General features: G+C 49.8%; 1 protein-coding gene across 4 annotated transcripts in view; it reads right to left on the reverse strand.

Moving 5' to 3' along the window:
- Positions 1–17,489, reverse strand: part of S1PR4 (sphingosine-1-phosphate receptor 4) — a 147,492-nt gene extending 130,003 nt beyond the window's left edge. The window contains exons 1-3 of one of the 4 annotated variants that reach the window (XM_079960801.1): positions 17,366–17,489; positions 15,577–15,668; positions 8,855–11,752 (exon numbers count right to left, since the gene is read on the reverse strand). In XM_079960801.1, the coding sequence (XP_079816927.1) occupies positions 10,168–11,409 (1,242 nt within the window). In that variant the 5' untranslated portion in view covers positions 11,410–11,752; positions 15,577–15,668; positions 17,366–17,489 and the 3' untranslated portion in view covers positions 8,855–10,167. Of the gene's footprint in view, positions 1–8,854; positions 11,753–15,134; positions 15,231–15,576; positions 15,669–17,365 lie in introns of those variants that run through there. The other 3 variants (XR_013834566.1, XM_079960800.1, XM_079960799.1) reach the window with 3 other exon arrangements.
- Positions 17,490–17,503: the final 14 nt, after the last annotated feature.

Here is a 17,503-nt window from a genome sequence, read left to right on the forward strand (position 1 = left end):
CTGGAGATTCAATTCCACCATCACCCGGGGGGAGCCAGGCAAACCTAGAGACTTCAGGTCAGCCCTGGAGGTGAAGATTCTAGTCCTTATAGCTCTGAATTAAACAACCTATTTAAAGGGAGACCAAGAGGGGGCCCAGCAGTCAAGAAGGCGGTTTCTGCATGTGCCATGGAGGGGAATGAGGGGCAGGTGAGGCTCATCTACCTGGGAAGGGAACCCATCAGCCAGGAGGAAAACTCTGGTCCTCAACCTCCATTGCCTTGCTGGACAAGAAAAGGCTCAGGAGTGACCCCTACACAAACCCACAAGTCTCTGAGGCACTTGGGTGGTGACTTGTCCACCTCCTTCCAGCAACTCCTGCAGCCAAGCTGGGGCCATATTCTTCTTTCTTTTGGACCACCTGAGTGAGGTTGAGAAGGGGGTCTTGTCCTCTGGGCAGCCCAGGAGCTCCAGACATGCTGCCCAGGCTTGCACCCTGGAGAGGTCACTTTGGTGCTGCAAGCACAGTGCTTTCACCCCCACAGGTGCACTCCATTTTCTCTCAAGACAGACAGATGTCAACATTTAATACCTGAAGGAGCATCTCCACCCCCATCGTTCAGCCCGGACACTGAGGTCCAGCTCCAAGGGCCTTCTGGCGATTCCCTCCCTGCGAGAAGTGAGGTTACAGGGAACCAGGCAGAGGGCCTTCTTGGTGGTGGCACCCGCCCTGTGGAATGCCCTCCCACCAGATGTCAAAGAGAACAACAACGACCAGACTTTTAGAAGACATCTGAAGGCAGCCCTGTTTAGGGAAGCTTTTAATGTTTAACAGACTATTGTATTTTAATGTTTTGTTGGAAGCTGCCCAGAGTGGCTGGGGAAACCCAGCCAGATGGGCGGGATATAAATAATAAAATAATAATAATAATAATAATAATAATAATAATAATAATAAAAAAAATAGGAAGTTGCCATATATCCCATCAGATATATTGTTCCATCTAGCTCAGTACTGTCTACACGGACTGGCAGCAGCTCTCCAGGGTTTCAGAAGAGGGCTCATGCTGGGGATTGAACCCGTGACCTTCTGCATACAAAACAGATGCTCTGATCCCTGATCCCTATCACTTCTCAGTCCTTTTCTGGGTTTGCCAACTTCACTTGGGCCAGGGCGGTGGGATCTCTGCAGCAAGACAGCACTGGATCTCTCTCTATCTCTGACAGCAGAGAGGGTAAGCTGCTATCTCCCCCGGGGCCCTGAGACCCTCTCTCTGGAGTCGGAGTGTTGCAGTCCAGATGTAACAAATGGCATTTATGAAAAGCCAGAAGACCCCCGTGCAGGGAACAGAAGAGTCCCCTGCATTCCCTGTTCATCAGAGATAACAGCAAAGTCTGCAAATCCCTTTGTCATTTGAGTTTCAGTTTCTCTCCTTGTCTGTCTCCCTGCCTGGAAACCTCCCCTCCTCTGACCTCACAGCCCTCCCCCCAAACCCTGAAGCTAGATGTCACGCAAGCTCATAATGAAGTTTCCCCATTAATTACCACCATTAAGCATCCAATTAGTGTTTTAGAACCACTGGCAGGCAAGAGAAATGGGGGGGGGGGGGGAGTTGGCACAGAAAAGGGGAGGGGGGCACCATGGAAAAAAGCTTCTTTCATTCTGCAGCTCAATGCGCCAGCTTGTCATATCGCTCATCCCACAGCCCCCAAACGCAGCACAAGGAATCAGAAATTGATTGACATACAAGGAGACGGAAGCAGGACTGCTGTGGACCTGCCTGTGGCTGCCTCGAGAACTTTTCTTCCCAGGCTCTCCCTTGGAGCAGGTGCAGCAAATTAAAAGCAGTGCACCCTGAGCATGTGCAGAGTGCCGCTTCTTGCACATGGCCACTCAAGAATTGCCACAAACCTCCGACTCATCTGGGTTTAGGAGACCCTTTCCAAGGGTCCGAAGACACCTTCAAGAGCCTGAAGACAAACTTGGAATTGTTCAAAGCTCAAACTGAAACCAACTTAATTCATGTTCAGTTAATTGGGCAACCCTGGGAGCTACATTCAGGTGTAGTTCAGAAGAGCCTGGCTGCTGGATCCGGGCTGGGGCCCCTCTAGCCCAGCCAACCAGGTGCCCCAATGGGAAGCCCTAAAAGCCCCAGAGCCTCAAGCAACTGGGATTCAGAAGCCATTGAGACATGAAGACAAGGCAGGAAAAGACGCTCAGTGACTTATTAGGGCCCATGACTCTTGGTCAGATTATGAGTCATGGGGCCATGGAGACAGTGCACATGAACTTAACAGGGCTTTTTAAAAAGCTGCTATTTTCTTAATGTTAATATGACTTTTGCTGTAATTGTGACATTCAGCTTAGTTTGGGTTGTTGTTTTGTTAATAGTGATTTATAGGTTGTGATGGTTTTATTGATGATTTGTTAATTATTTTATATAAGTTATTGCATTGTTCTGGTATGTTTTATGATGCTACTGTTATTCACTGCTTGTAAGATGCTTGAGGTTCCTCTGAATGAAAAGCAGCATAGAAATGGAATCAATCAATGTAGTCATAGAATCATAGAACTGGAAGGGACCCCCCAGGGTCATCTAGTCCAACCCCCTGCAATGCAGGCGTCTTTTGCTCGAACCCACAATCCTGAGATTAAGAATCTGATGCTCTAACATGAGCCATCATCCCTTACCCATCACCCCAGATGTCCCAGTGAGAAACCGACAAGCAGGTCGTAAAGAGAACACTCTCCCCGCCTGTGGCTTCCAGCAACGGATATCCAGAATTCAGAAGCATCGCTGCCTCCAATTGTGGCGTCTGGGAGCCATTGACAGCCTTCTCTGAATTTGTCTAATCCTCTTTTAAAGCCATCTCTGCCTCTTGTAGGAGTGAGTTCCATAGTTTAACTATGCACTGCTTGAATAAGTCCTTTCATTTTTCTGCCCTAAATCTTTTTTATATATACATTTTTATTAGTTTTTTTAAACATATCATTTCCAACAATCATATAACTTCTTATCTTTTACAATATTTTAGACTTCGGTCAACACCTCTGATGATTTTCCGTTCTTTATCACTTATTCTGCATTTCTCTATTACTCTTAATTATCATTAACTAATAATTCTCCTCATAGTTTTTCTTGCAGTATTTCAAATAGTCCTCCTTACAGAACTTCTTGCAGTCCTGCTAGCATAATCTGTTGCCCTAAATCTTATTTTTGAAGCAATTCACTGAAAAACTGAACTGATTTGCTCCAGGCACTACACTCGGCCAACAGCTTTCTCTGCAGCTCAGATGCCGGTCCTCTCGCCAGCCCCTCAACCACTTCTGCAATCGATTCGAGAGGTTTGAAAAATGAACGCCAAATGGTCCTCTAATCAAGATAAATGAAGCCTGAAGGCAGCCACTGTCTCTTCTGGTTACACAGAGAAGCAAGAGCTCCCCTCTGGCTTGCAGAAGGAGACTTGGGCAACCTTGGCGTGGAACATCCTTTGGCATGAAAAAACCCTGCACCACAGGCAATGGAAACAGACAGGCACTGCGGAAATGGCACCTGAACCACAGAGACCTGGAGACCCAGGTTTGTTTATTAATCATAGAATTGTAGGGACCCCCCAGGGTCATCTAGTCCAACCCCCCGCAATGCAGGAATCTCAGCTCAAGCATTGCTGACAGACACCATCCAACCTCTGCGTAAAAACCTCCAAGGAAGGAGATTCCACCACCTCTTGTGGGAGTCTGTTCGACAGTCTAACAGCTCTCCCTGCCAGATAGTTTCTCCTGATGTTTAATCAGAATTTTCTTTAACTTGAAGCCATTTATTCAGGTCCTGCCCTCCGGAGCAGGAGAAAACAAGCTTGTTTGTGGCAGCACGTTTGATATCTGAAGATGGCTCTCATATTTCCCCTCAGCCTCCTCTTTTCCAGGCTAAACATACCCAACTCCTTCAACCATTCCTCATAAGGCTTGCTTTCCACACCCTTGACCGTCCTGGTCACCTTGTTCCAGTTTGTCAATATCCACCTTAAATTGTGGCACCCAGAACTGGACATGGTATTCCAGGTGTGGTCTGACCAAGGCAGAACAGAGAAGTACTATTACAGCAGGAAACTAATTCTGTGGATGCAGCCTAGAATGGCATTGGCTTGTCTGCTGCTGCATCACACTGCTGGCTGATAGTTTGCCCGTGGTATTTATATGACACCCAGGAACCCCCAGGCTGACTTAAAAAAAGATAAAGGTACCCCTGCCAGTACGGGCCAGTCTTGACAGACTCTGGGGTTGTGCGCCCATCTCACTTAAGAGGCCAGGGGCCAGCGCTGTCCGGAGACACTTCCGGGTCACGTGGCCAGCGTGACATCGCTGCTCTGGCGAGCCAGAGCCGCACACGGAAACGCCGTTTACCTTCCCGCTGGTAAGCGGTCCCTATTTATCTACTTGCACCCGGAGGTGCTTTCGAACTGCTAGGTTGGCAGGCGCTGGGACCGAGCAGCGGGAGCGCACCCCGCCGCGGGGATTCGAACCGCCGACCTTTTGATCGGCAAGTCCTAGGCGCTGAGGCTTTAACCCACAGCGCCACCTGCGTCCCTTCCAGGCTGACTTAGGAGGCGTCAAAATCACCACAAAAGCCCTTTGAAAATAGTGCCATTTGAAAGAGCTTAAAAAATTCAGTTTTTCCAAATTCTGACCCAATTGGCACCTCCTGGCCTGACATAAGAGGCTGCTTTCTACTGAGCTAGACAACTGGCGACCATTGTCCCATCAAGTTCAGTGTTGTCAACACGGACTGGCAGCAGCTTTTCAGGATTTACAAACAGGATCCCGCCCTGCCCTATCCATGGATGTCAGGAATGGAACTGGGACCTCCTGCATGCAAGACAGATGTTCTGCTGTTGAGCTATTGCCCTCCCCACTCCACACAGCTGCCTGCAGTCCATCTCTGACACCCTCCCAGGATCTCCCTGTTTATTATATAATGCATTTATATCCCATCTTTTCCCCCAAGGAGCTCATGGCCCTCCCTGCTCCCAATTCAGTCCCCACAACAACCCTGTGAAGTAGGTCAGGCTGAGAGCTGGTGACTGGTCCAAGGTCACCCAGTGAGATTCAGGGCTGAGTGGGAATTTGAACCTAGTCTTTCCTGGGTCCTAGTCCAACACTCTAACCACTACACCACACTGCCTCCATGCCTCATCTGGGAATGGGACAGCCGTGTTAGCCATGATGACTCCTCCGCCTCAGCTGACTATAATCAGCCTGTTAGCTTGAGCCTGGCAGTTGCATTCGTCAGTAGAGCGTGAGATTCGTGGGTCTGAGCCCCACGTGGGGCAAACGATCCCTGCATTGCAGGGGGCTGGGCTAGATGACCCTCGTGGTCCCTTCCAGCTCTACAATTATTTAACTCTGTCTACTCTGGTTTGTTTGGAAAGATGGACTTGCCTGCTTTGCAAGACAGACCTGGGAAGTGGGCAGCCAGCTCTCCCTGCAAACCACAGAAGTGCCTTTTCTGTGCCTGGGTGATTCTGAGCATGAGCCAAGTGTGAGCTCAGGATGCTTCCTGCACGGGCGAGTTTAAAGCGCCCCCCTGTGGCCAAACGAGGGCTTGCAAGTAAGCAAAGATGCACAAGGGCTGATTCCGTGCGAACATTTCCCTCGGAGTAAATCCATAGCAAATTCGTTCGCCAGATGTGGAGCCCCACACAAGAGGGTGTATTACTTTAAGGCAATCCAACTAGGAAGCTGATTTATACAGAGTCCACCTGGCTGAATATTGTCTGCACTGAAGTGGTACAGAAATACCTTTAAACCATTTTAAAAATAAAAACATTTAGAATCATGTGTGCCTCTTTCCATGAGGATGATCCCCAACAGCCAACCACAAGCTTGCAAACAGCAGCTATGGAGAAATTAGAGTAATCCTTTAGACTGAAGTAGACCCTGTGGGTGTGAGCTGTATCTGTAATGCAAGGGTTTTTCAAGGTTTGTTTTGACGCCACGTGGACGACTGCGCACAAGGCTTAGCATCTATACATGCATTTGTCTTGGAGGAGAATGCTTTTAGTTTGGTTATTGTTATTAAATTCTTCAGTAAAGTCTGTGAAGAAAGAGGCGAGAGCTTGGAAGCAGCCATTGCTAATCCTAGTGGGGGAGTCCATCATGCAAAATCTGTGCGTAATTGCTGCAATGATATATGCCTGTTTGTGCTCATGTTTTGGAGAAAGCAATATCCTGTGACTGAACTTTAAAGGTTTGGGGACTTGTACTGTCAATGAAGCTCGCAGCCTGCTTTGGTGACAGGTTGTGATGGAGGAGAGAGAGAGAAAGGACCACTTTGAAATTTTATTAGGTGGGGCCTGGATCAGTTAAATTCAGTCTGATTGGTCTGGGTAGATGGACAGCAGACTCTGATTGGCTGGAGGTTCCAGTCAGTCAGTTGGCAGTGAAGTGTCAGGGGGAATAGTTTGGATTTAAGAATCATAGAACTGTAAAGTTGGAAGGGACCCCAAGGGTCATCTAGTCCAACCCCATGTAGTGCCTACCTGGGGTGTCTCACTGAACTATGATAATGCATTTTGCTGGCCTGGATGGCAAGGGTTGTGGTTGAAACGTAGCCAACCACAGGAGTCAACCTCTGGGGACCAGGATCCCTTTGCCCCCCCTAAAATATTTGAGAGGGCCGCCCCCCCCCAGTCGATTGGCATTGCCATTCAAATGGTGTGTATATGCCACATCTTGTGATCCATTATGTGGGACAGGGCTTACCTGGGTTGGCCCAATATTTTATTCAAATTGGCACCCCTGTAGCCAAAATTGCTGCCTCTGGGTCTCACCCAAAGCCCAAGCATGCACTCGCCCCCCCCCCCCCCCGGGGTTGTAATTGCTCCCTGTTCCTTCCTTACAGGGAGCCTCTCTCCATTTTCTGAGTCTTAAAGGAGAGCAGGGAGAAGTGAATTTTGTCAAACGCCCCCTTCCTCTTGCAGCTCCCCACTCATATCTGCTCCAGATATGAGGAACTCTAATGCCATGGACCGGCTGGACAGAGAGGAGTGGTAGGAGGTGCACCCATCCCCCCCCCACCTGGAAAACCCCAGAGGAAGGCTCAGAGCCAGAGGACTGGCAGTGGGACACCAAGGAGAGGTCAGAGGGGAGGAGCAACAGGGTTTAGTGAGCAGGTTTAGTGAGCAGGAGGAGTCTGTGACAGGGAGCAGTTCAGACTCTGAGGCTGACACAGAGGAGGGAGGGGTCAAGAGGCTGCTGAAGAAGCAAGGGAGTCTCCCCTTCTCCTGTGCCCTGGTCTCCTAGAATGCAAAACAGAGGCCAGAGGTGCGCAGGCGCAGTTTGAGACTGCTTGGGAAAGATCTGGGAGAGGAGAAGCCTTAGAGAGGGACCTTCACTCCTGGCAACAGCTCCATGGGGCAAGAGTTGTGCGCTGTTTCCTTGAACTTCACTGACAACTGAGCCTTGCATCTTTCCTGCTGACCGGTGTCTGATTCCAGCCCTGACACTGGTGCAGCAATTAAACTACTCACACATTTGCAAAGCTAAGCAGGTCTGGTATGGTTTCACATTGGACCGGGGACCACATGTGCATTGCAGGGGGTTAGACTGACCCTCCAGGGTCCTTCCAAGTCAGTGGGGACCTGTGAAAATTGCCCCCCATCCACTCGCAGAATCCCCCCCCCCCCAACAATGGCATTTCTTCGAAGGGAAGGATTCCTCCTTGCCTGCAGAAAAAGAATCCTGGATCGGAGCCTTCTTTGGGTGTGCTCTGGTTTGTGTGTAAATGCTACACGTGAGTAGGAACCGTCATGCTAAGCTCCTGTGCTGCAATGCCTGTTGCCTTCCTTGAGTTGGAGAGCAAAGCGTCACGTTGCGCAGTTCGGGTGCTCCAGCCTCCATTAGATGTGAGCAGCATCGTGTTAGATCTTTATCCAGTTCATTTATTTTTTGGGTGGTGGGGAAGTCTTTATCCTAAATTCTGGGGCTCAGTGCAAAGCACCCCGCCAAGCCTTAGAAAGCTGCCTTATAACAAACCCGGCCAGCGGGCTCCTTCTGGCTTCCTCTTCTCCCAGGTTTCAGGTGAGGGTCTTCCCCAGCCCTGGCCTGAGTAGCTCAGTCGGTTAGAGCTGGTGCTGAGAATGCCAAGGTCTGGCACCTCTATAGGGCAGCTGCCTCTTCCTACATTGCAGGAGGTTGGACTAGATGATGCTCAGGGTCCCTTCCAACTCTACCTGTCTGGGGTTGAACCTGGGATCTGTTTATTGGAAAAGAGGAACTTTGCCACGGAGCTACAGCCCTAAAATGTAATGTTAGTTGTAATTCAGAACCCAAGAGATGGTTTAAGCAACCAAGCATACAGACAAATCATGCTTTTAAGGCTGCTTTTGTTCCCCCCTTGTTCAGCCCCCCTGTCCTGAGGGTGAGGGGCCTCAGCAGCTGCAGCATTGCTGACCACCATGGTTTGCCCATAGTGGGCACAATCAGTGGCTAACAACCTCTGTTCAGAACCTCTGCATTCCAATGCAGCTCAGCAGTGCCCCCTAGAGGGTCTTGGGTTTCTTGCCCCTGCAGTTTAACTATCTTCTGTGTTGGCTAAGCTTTTCTATAAAATAGCTCAGGAGGTTCATGCTGCCTGGTGGCCGATTGCAATAATATTCAAGGGGCCGTGTCAGTCCACCCCACAAACCCCATCATATCATAGGGTTTGTATGCTACCAAGGTATACTCAGAGTAGACCCATTTAAATTACGTATAAGTAAGTAAAGTATGTTTGACCAAACTGCGGGAGGCAGTGGAAGACAGGAGTGCCTGGCGTGCTCTGGTCCAGGGGGTCACCAAGAGTCGGACACAACTAAACGACTAAACAACAACAAGTAAAGTATAAGTATACTAAGTCCTTTAATTTCAATGGGTAGGGTTAAAATGGAAATAGCTCACCATTTCTGATTGGCTGATTGCAAAGAAGAATTAGCAATTCACACATCAATCCAAAGGTGTTAAAAATTCCACCCTTGGTGGAAAAATCTGGATCAAATAGTTTTCTTGTTCAGACTTGCATATATGTATTTTAAAAAATATACAACAGTGAGACAAAATACACATCCAGGGGGATACATTGCAGCAACAGGAATGGCGCTGTCGTTGTAGTGAAGTTGGGAAAGCTTGGTATGTTAAACACTGGTTTGTGCCGGAGTGAGGCACTGTGGGAGAGTTAAAACTGTGGCCTTGTGGGGAATGGATGTCTGGTCTTTTTAAGTATAAAACTCCCTGTCTCTAGAAGTGTGAGTTAAATTGCATCCTGACTCTGGGCAGGTTGAGATGTTATCTGATTTGCAGATCCAGGCAGCTGGGGGCTTGAATGTGGATTGGGGGTGAAAAGGTGCAGGAGGCTAGCCAGTAATTTACAACTCAAGAGGCTGGTACGTGTCAGAGAAGGAAGGAGGGGAGAGCCTTTTAATCTCAAGGTCCCTGAGCATAAACAAAGTTCAGCTGTGCTGGTCTCTTGACAATCAGGAGATATAGTCTCATCATACAGCCACTGGCAAATTGGTAATTAACCTAAAGAAATGATCCTCCTCGTGGGGTTTTGAAGGATAAAGGGTTTGGGGAATTCAGATGCAAATTGCAGAACGTCTTGCCCTGGTGTTTTGCCTGAGAGCATTTGACCAGTAAAGGGACTTTGACTATTTGCTGTGCTCTGAGCTGTTATTGCATGAGTATGGTTTTTAGTTTGCTATATTTTATAACGTTTTTATTTTCTGTTTATAAACTTTCAAGAACTGTGCCAACTTTTTGAGTGGCCTTTTCAATAAACTTGGAAAAGGACTTTTGCCCGGAGAAGCTAAACTGGTGCCTGGCCATTTAGGACACCTACCAGTTGAATTTCTGTCTGCATCATGGTATAGTGACACAGGGCTGGGCAACCTGGTAAATATCGAAGGGGGGTTCTCCTCCTTGAGCCCCATTTGAGGGTGGCCCAGGAAAGGAGGTGGTGGCAGCTTTACCGTTTGGCTTGTGACTTGCAACACCTAGCGACCTCTCCCTCTTCCTGCCAGGTAGTCCCTGCTATTACTACAGTCGTCTTTGAGGTTTCTGGTCTTCCTCTGAACCACCTGAAGACATGCACAACAGAATCTTTTAGACAAGTTCTGAGGGTTCTCCTCCTCATGTCCAGAAGAGTGGAGATTCTAGTCCTGGGTGTGGTGCAGCCCTGAAGTGTCGTTGCTCAGCACACTTGAATTGCTGGAGAGAGGCTCCCTGGTTCTCCGGCTGAAGGCTACTGGGCTACGGAAGCTGCCACGCCCTCTCAAGGAGCCTGTGGAAGAGCTGGCATGGATATCGCTGGCCACGAGGCAGTTTCGGGGACCGCGCACCCCAGCCCAGATGCAGCAGCAGCAGAGAAGCTCCACGACAGCCCTTCTCACCTCCTTGCTCCCCAAGGCGTAGACGATGGGATTGATGAATGAGTTGGTCACGGCCAAGGTCAAGATCCAGCCAAAGAGTTTAGGGGGAGCCCAGGCTGTCTTCCCCCAAAAGGTATCTATCAGGAGGAGGATGAAGAGAGGGGTCCAGCAGATGAGGAAGGTGCAGAGGATCACCAGCACGGTCTTCAGCAGCCGCAGAGACCTCTTCCGGCTGCCACGAGAAAAGGTCTGCTGGGCGCTTTTCTGCACCCAGCAGTAGATGGAGGCGTAGAGGCCCACGACACCCACCAGGATGATGCTGAAGACAATCACAGTGAAGAGGATGTAGTTCTTGTCGTAGAGAGGCAGAAGCGTGGAGCAGCGGGAGACGTGGCAGATGCAGTTCCAGCCCAGCAAGGGGAGCAGGCCAATGAGGATGGCCAGGCTCCAGCAGAAGGCGAAGAGGGCCCTCAGGCGGGTGGTCTTGCTGGACGCCTTCTCAGCGATGGGCTTCACCATGGCGCTGTAGCGCTCCACGGCTGTCACCAGCAGGCTGAAGGTGGAGGCTGCCAGGGCAACAAAGAGGACCCCCTCGCGGAGGAACCACATGGTGGGCGACAGCTGGAAGGTCCGGCTCCCCGACAACCAGAGGTTGATCAAGTAGGCCGTGCCGGCTAAGAGGTCGCTGAGGGTGATGCTGGCCAGGCAAGAGTAGACCCACCGGCGGGTGCGCACTTTGCGGATGATGGCCAGCAGCACCACCAGGTTCTCCAGGATGATGAGGCAGCTGGCAGCAATAATGACCATCTTCAGGACGCTCATCTGGTCTTCCTGGGGACGGCGATTCTGCATCCTCCCTGTGAAGTTGTAATGGTACAGGATGATGTTGACGTGGTTTGTGTCCGTCGTTGGGTAACAGAGTTCTGGGCGATGGGCTGAAGCAAGTCGGGGGTCTGGGACAGACGTGGGGAGGGCTGTCCAAGGAGAGGGCGAGGAGGTGGAGTTGAAGAGCTCCATGTCAGTCATCTTCTAGATTGCTTGATGGATCAGTACAGAAACCAAACTGGGCCTATTCTTGGGAAGACTTGTTTGAGACAATACAGGAACACTCTTGGCCTTTGATGGAGGCAAAGTGAGATTCACTGCTTAGGATCTCACAATAATGGACACAAGGTGTGGTGCTGGTGAAAGTCTGAGGTCTGTGCGTCTTCTTGAGCTGATGGTTGCCAAACAAGGTCTCAAACATGAGAAGAACCAGCAGCTCACTCAGTCTCTGCACCCGGTTGGGAAGCAAGCAGGGCTGCCCAAATTTCACCAGAGCCCCACCCGTGGTCCATGGCCGGTCCAGAGTTCCATCTTGGCCAGATTTCTGCAAAGGTAAGAGAAGAAAGGAGAGTCAATGAGGAGAGGTTGTTGAAATGAGAAAGAGGTCATCTGAGGTCATGTTTCCTGTTTTTTAAGGATGTGCTCCCTCTTTTTAGCAGTTCCTGGTATTGCCTTTGGGGGGGGGTGTTCCGGTGGCATCATTTCAGAGCAGAGCACAACACGTTTTCTGTTCTTACTCATCCGTCAATCAGTGCATGATGCTGGATGAAGAGGAATAAGTATTGAGGAACCGCAAGTTCCTTTGCTGCTGCGGAAGGGGTGTGGGAGAAAGGATATTGCTTTGCTGAGAAGAATGCATACCAAAAAAAAACAGCTGTAGAAAAACAGCAACGGCTCACCTGACCTTTCGTTCCCCATGCATTTTGATATTTTATTGATTTACGGAGAAACATCTATATTAATCAAATAAATATCAAAGTGGCTTACATAAAACAGTATACAATATTCATTTTTTTTTTTTTACTTAGGTAAAGGTAAAGGTACCCCTGCCCGTATGGGCCAGTCGTGTCCGACTCTAGGGTTGTGCGCTCATCTCACTTAAGAGGCCGGGGGCCAGCGCTGTCCGGAGACACTTCCGGGTCACGTGGCCAGCGTGACGAAGCTGCTCTGGCGAGCCAGCACCAGCGCAGCACATGGAAACGCCGTTTACCTTCCCACTTTTAAAGCGGTACCTGCTAGGTGGGCAGGAGCTGGGACCGAAAGACGGGAGCTCACCCCGCCGCGGGGATTCGAACCGCGCACCATGCGATCGGCAAGTCCTAGGTGCTGAGGTTTTACCCACAGCGCCACCCGCGTCCCATACTTATTTCCTTGATGTAGGCTTAAATGGGTTTTGTTGCTTTAAGTAGATCCGTTCAGCTAAGTCTTGCTCGGAGTATACCTATTGAAATGAATAGAACTAACATGGTCACATTCATTAATGGGCAGACTAAGTGAAAGGCGGTCAAGTACCACCTGTGGTGTGTAAGCAGATGCCACACGCGGCAACATTTCTCTGCAGATGCCACTCGCGTTATTGTTCCTGCTTTATATTGTTCTCTTAGTGCTGCAGTTATTTGCTAAATGCAGTTGCTTAAATGGTAAATTCAGACTGAAAGGCAGCCTGGTCTATTTTTTTATGTCCAAATTGTTTAATTAAAACAAAGCCCCACCCACGGAAGAGAGTGTGATTGAGTGTGCATGAGAGACCAGGCGGAAGTGGGACCAGGCGGCTTCCTGTGCCCTTAATCTGCCCTCACAAACACCCAGAACAGAGAACTGAGGAGGCACGTGCCTCTTTCCGCTCCTGGCTTACGGTCGCCACAGGGGACTGCCTAGGCACCGTATTCTTCACAGTGAATATTATTATTCATTTCAGAATAATTGGAGGGGGCCATGGGCTCAAAGCTTGCTGGGTGACCGTGCGCCAGTAGCAGCCTTGGCCTGACCTGCCCCACAGGGTTGTTGTGAAGATAAAAGCAAAGGGAAGGAATCACGGCACGTGCATGTTCTATACGCCGGCCTAAGCTCCTTGGAGAAATTGCAGGATTTTATTTGTTAAAAAAGAAGTCATGTCCTGTTTCTCAACATCTGCAGAGGCTTGCGTTGCAATGTTCTTTATGATTTGCGCATTGCAACTTTTGCAAGTCTTAATTGAGGCTCTAGGTGCCAGGAAGGAAAAAAACACCACAGCAGCAACCCCCGTGCGTCACCCCAGTTCTCGGATCTAAGTGTTGAAATGAAGAAGAAAAGGCATTAAGCAAAGTAACGCATTGCAGGTGGATGTGGAAAGCCTGGAACCCCAGCAGAGAGACAGAGAGAGGGAAATAGATCTGAACAGACCACAGAAGGAGGGAGATGAATGCAGGCGAAGAACCCTGGAATATAGGGAACTGCCTTGCAGTGGGTCAGACTGAGCGATGCTTCTTCTCCTGAAGGAGCGGCTCTCAAACTTCTCCAGGCCTCCTCGGTCCCATAAACCCACCCCCAGCGCCCACAACCCCTCCCTATAAAAGAGCAGTCAACACAACCCACGAAGGAGCATAATCTCATAGAATCGTAGAGTTGGAAGGGACCCTGAGGGTCATCTAGCCCAACCCCCTGCAATGCAGGAATATGCAGTGGTCCCTTCCAGGGATCAAACCAGCAACCTTGCCTTTGCCCGCACCATGCTGTAGCCAACTGAGCTAACACAATGACATTTGGAACAGTTACAATTAAGTGCACATTGATTCAAAACCCAATTAGAATTACTTGGTTTCATTAATTTGACAAAGTTGATTCAGAGACCAGCTTTTCAAAGTCGGATAGACATTTATTAAAACTTCCAACCCTCCATGCTGCCCCCCCCCCCCCAGACAGTACCACCCTCCTTGGGCACCTCTGCCCTAAAGTGAGACTCTAATCCTTGTGATTCTAGAAGAAGGACGGTTTCAGACTGGGATACAGGAAGCTGCCCTGTTCTGAGTCCCCCACTGGACCATTTCACTCAGCATTGTCTAGAGCGGCTGCTGTGTCTCTGCAGAGCTTCAGGCAGGGGGCATTCCCAGCCCTCCCTGGAGATGACCAGGATTGAACCTGGGACCTTCTGCATGCAAAGCTGATGCTCTGCCACGGAGCTCAGTGCAAGAGCAGGTGTCCTGCATGCAGAAGGTCCCAGGTTCTCCCTTTCTCAAAGAATCACTTAGCAGGTGATGGCAAAGAAGCAGTCAGGAGACAAGACAGAAGGATATTATCTGAGCCATTGTAAGGCAGATTTCTGCATTTCCTATTTTAATAGGACCATGAGGACTAGGAGCCCTATTTTTTCAGGGAAAGGAATCATAGAATTGTAGAGTTGGGAGGGACCCCAAGGATAATCTAGTCCAACATCCTGCAACACAGGAACATTTCCCCCAGTGTGGGGCTCAAACCCACATTCTACCTACTGAGCTGCAGCCCTTGCATAAATCCACCCCCCATCCCATCCCTGGCAACTCCAGGATCAAACAGCAAACAAACCCCCTCAGCCAGAGGTCACCCTGGAGAGCCACTGCCAGTCTGAGTAAGCAATACTGGTCTAGATGCAGAATCTGTCGTGAAAGAAAGCATCCTCTGAAGTCACCAGGATGAAGGCTAGAGAGGGACTGCAGAAACACCATGCATTCAAAGCACACGCCCCCCCCCCCATGGAAGAATCCTGGGAACTGTTGTTTGGTTAAGAGTGTTGGGAACAGTAACTCTGTGAAGGCGAGGCTGCAGTTCTTGGCTGGACGGAATGTGCTTTAAATGCATGATGTGTGCAGTTGTGAAAGCGGGAGCTTATGTGGACAGGTGGATAATTATGAATGGAAAAATGGACAGGAGGAAAGTTAAATAGCTGCCACTCCCCTCTCTTCCAGGCTCACCTGCTCTGATGGATTGGGCCCCCAAGCGCCGGTGGCTGCAGCATCCAATTCTCTCCCGGCAAAAGTGAGGTGACCAAATTGTTGTGGTTGCTTTTTGTATTTTTGCTGAAAAAGACATGGTGGCATGTGCCCTACCCAGCAAAACAAGAGGAAGGGGATGTTGCTACACACCCAGAACCGAGAAACCACATTTTGGCTGCTGCAGGATGGACCCACCCTAGCGAGAAACAGGGCGGTGGTTGCTGGAACTGTCACAAAAACCTTTAGGTCTGATCAACCTCCCTTTGCTCAAGAACGTGTTGAGCTTGGAGACTGTTGATTCACAGGGATGGCTAAGCAATTACTCCTAAAGAACAATTTAAAAGCCCCAGAAGATTGGGGCCTTATAATAGCTGAGGCTTACATAATTTAATGGAGGTTCCTTGGGGCAGGGAGCTGTCACCTGGCCTACTCTGTGCTTAGGAAGGTTGCCTGTCTGTTTGTCTGCTCTTCGTTTGGAGACCTCTTAAGATATCAGATTTTACATGGTGGTTCCTGAGATCAAGGAGAGGCTTTCGTCTACTTTTTGAATGTGATCGGATGCCATAACGCTCTTCTAAATAGCACTGATGTTTTAAGTTTAGCTAGGCATACATTGTGCAATAATAACAGATGACCCCCCTCCCAAACTCACTCTCCCCAGGAGGTGATGAGGGTCCTTTCCCCCTCTTGAACAGTACACAGAGCTAAAGAAGAATGTTGAAGGAGTGGTGCTCCTTCCCATTTTGGCTGCACACATCAGACGACCCTTCTGGATCAGGCCAGTGGCCCCTCCAGCCCAGCATCCTGTTCCCACAGTGCCCAAACAGACGACCCCAATGCGAAGCCAGCAGGGAGGGTTCAAGCACAAGGCTCACAGCACATTTCCAGCACAATTCAAAGTGTTGGTGCTGACCTTTAAAGCCCTAAACGGCCTCGGCCCAGTATACCTAAAGGAGTGTCTCCACCCCCATCGTTCTGCCCGGACACTGTGGTCCAGCTGCGAGGGGCTTCTGGTGGTTCCCTCACTCACTGCAAGAAGCAAAGCGACAGGGAACCAGGCAGAGGGCCTTCTCAGTGGTGGCTCCCGCCCTGTGAAACACCCTCCCATCAGATATCAAAGGGAACAACAACTACCTGATATTTAGAAAACATATGAAGACAGCCCTGTTTAGGGAAGCTTTTAATGTGTGACATTTTGATGTATTTTTAATCTTTGTTGTGGCTGGGGAAACCCAGCTAGATGGGTGGGGTACAAAATAATAATAATAATAATAATAATAATAATAATAATAATAATAGCCCTCCCAGCATTGCTGCCTCTGGCCGTGGAGGTGCAGCACAGCGACTGTGGCTACTAGCCTTTGGTAGCCTTATCCCTTATGTTTGCAGCCTCTCTCCTTCAACTCTGATTTTCAAGGATTGGATTAATTCCACTGGACCAAATTTCTATCTGAACCCCCTTGGAAAATCTCTCACTTTCTTTGTGGATTTGTGGGATGGGGGTGGGATGGGGGAAGAGAAGTGACCAGAGGGGGTGGCACCCAGGGCACTTGCTTGGAAATCCAAAAGTGTCCGCAGTAAGCAAGATTCTAGCACTGCAAGAGCTTCAGGTTTCTATTTACAAACACACACACACACACACACACACTGCCCAAGCCAGCACGAGACATGGATGGAGATCAAGGACACCCATCAGCCAGGCAAAAGCTCTTGAGAAAGGCCATTGATAGGTGTGATCTGCAGAGAGTCCCGAGGACAAGATGAAGATGTCTGGAGAGGTGCATTTGGCCCCCAAGTGGCATGCACTGGTTGGATGCAGAGGAATGGGGGGAGGAACTAGCTGGGGAACCCCCCAAGTGAAGAAGACTCGAAGCCTGGGGACTGACGGATGGCGGGACAATGATGAGTGATCAGAGGGAGAAGACTGAGAAACGTCAGAAGCTGAAGAGGCAACAGTGAGCAGGGTCTGTGGCAGAGAGCAGTCCAGAAACAGCGGCAGAAGCGGATGCTGCCAGGAGGGAGAGGAGTCTGGCTGGTGAAGTAGCCAGGGGGTCTCTCCCTCCTGCTGCGACAAGCTCCCCTCTCATCTCGTAGAAGCAGGAAGAGCAAGTCTCAGCGTGCTGGTAAAAAGTCCTGGAGAGGAGGGAGCATAGATAAGGTTGTTGGGAGGTTGGGACTGTGTCTCGGAGACTTCATGGGGCCAGACTCACCATGCCAAGTCCACGGAGATTGTGTTTTTGCTAATAAATTGTTAACGCCAAGTTTGAACAGTGTGATTTGCTGCCGGCTGGCTTTTTGGCACGGAGGCTCCCTGACTCCACTTCCCTATGTCCTCAGGCAGCCCCTCC

Source organism: Podarcis cretensis (assembly GCF_951804945.1).
Source record: "Podarcis cretensis genome assembly, chromosome: 18".
Classification (NCBI taxonomy): Eukaryota; Metazoa; Chordata; class Lepidosauria; order Squamata; family Lacertidae; genus Podarcis; species Podarcis cretensis.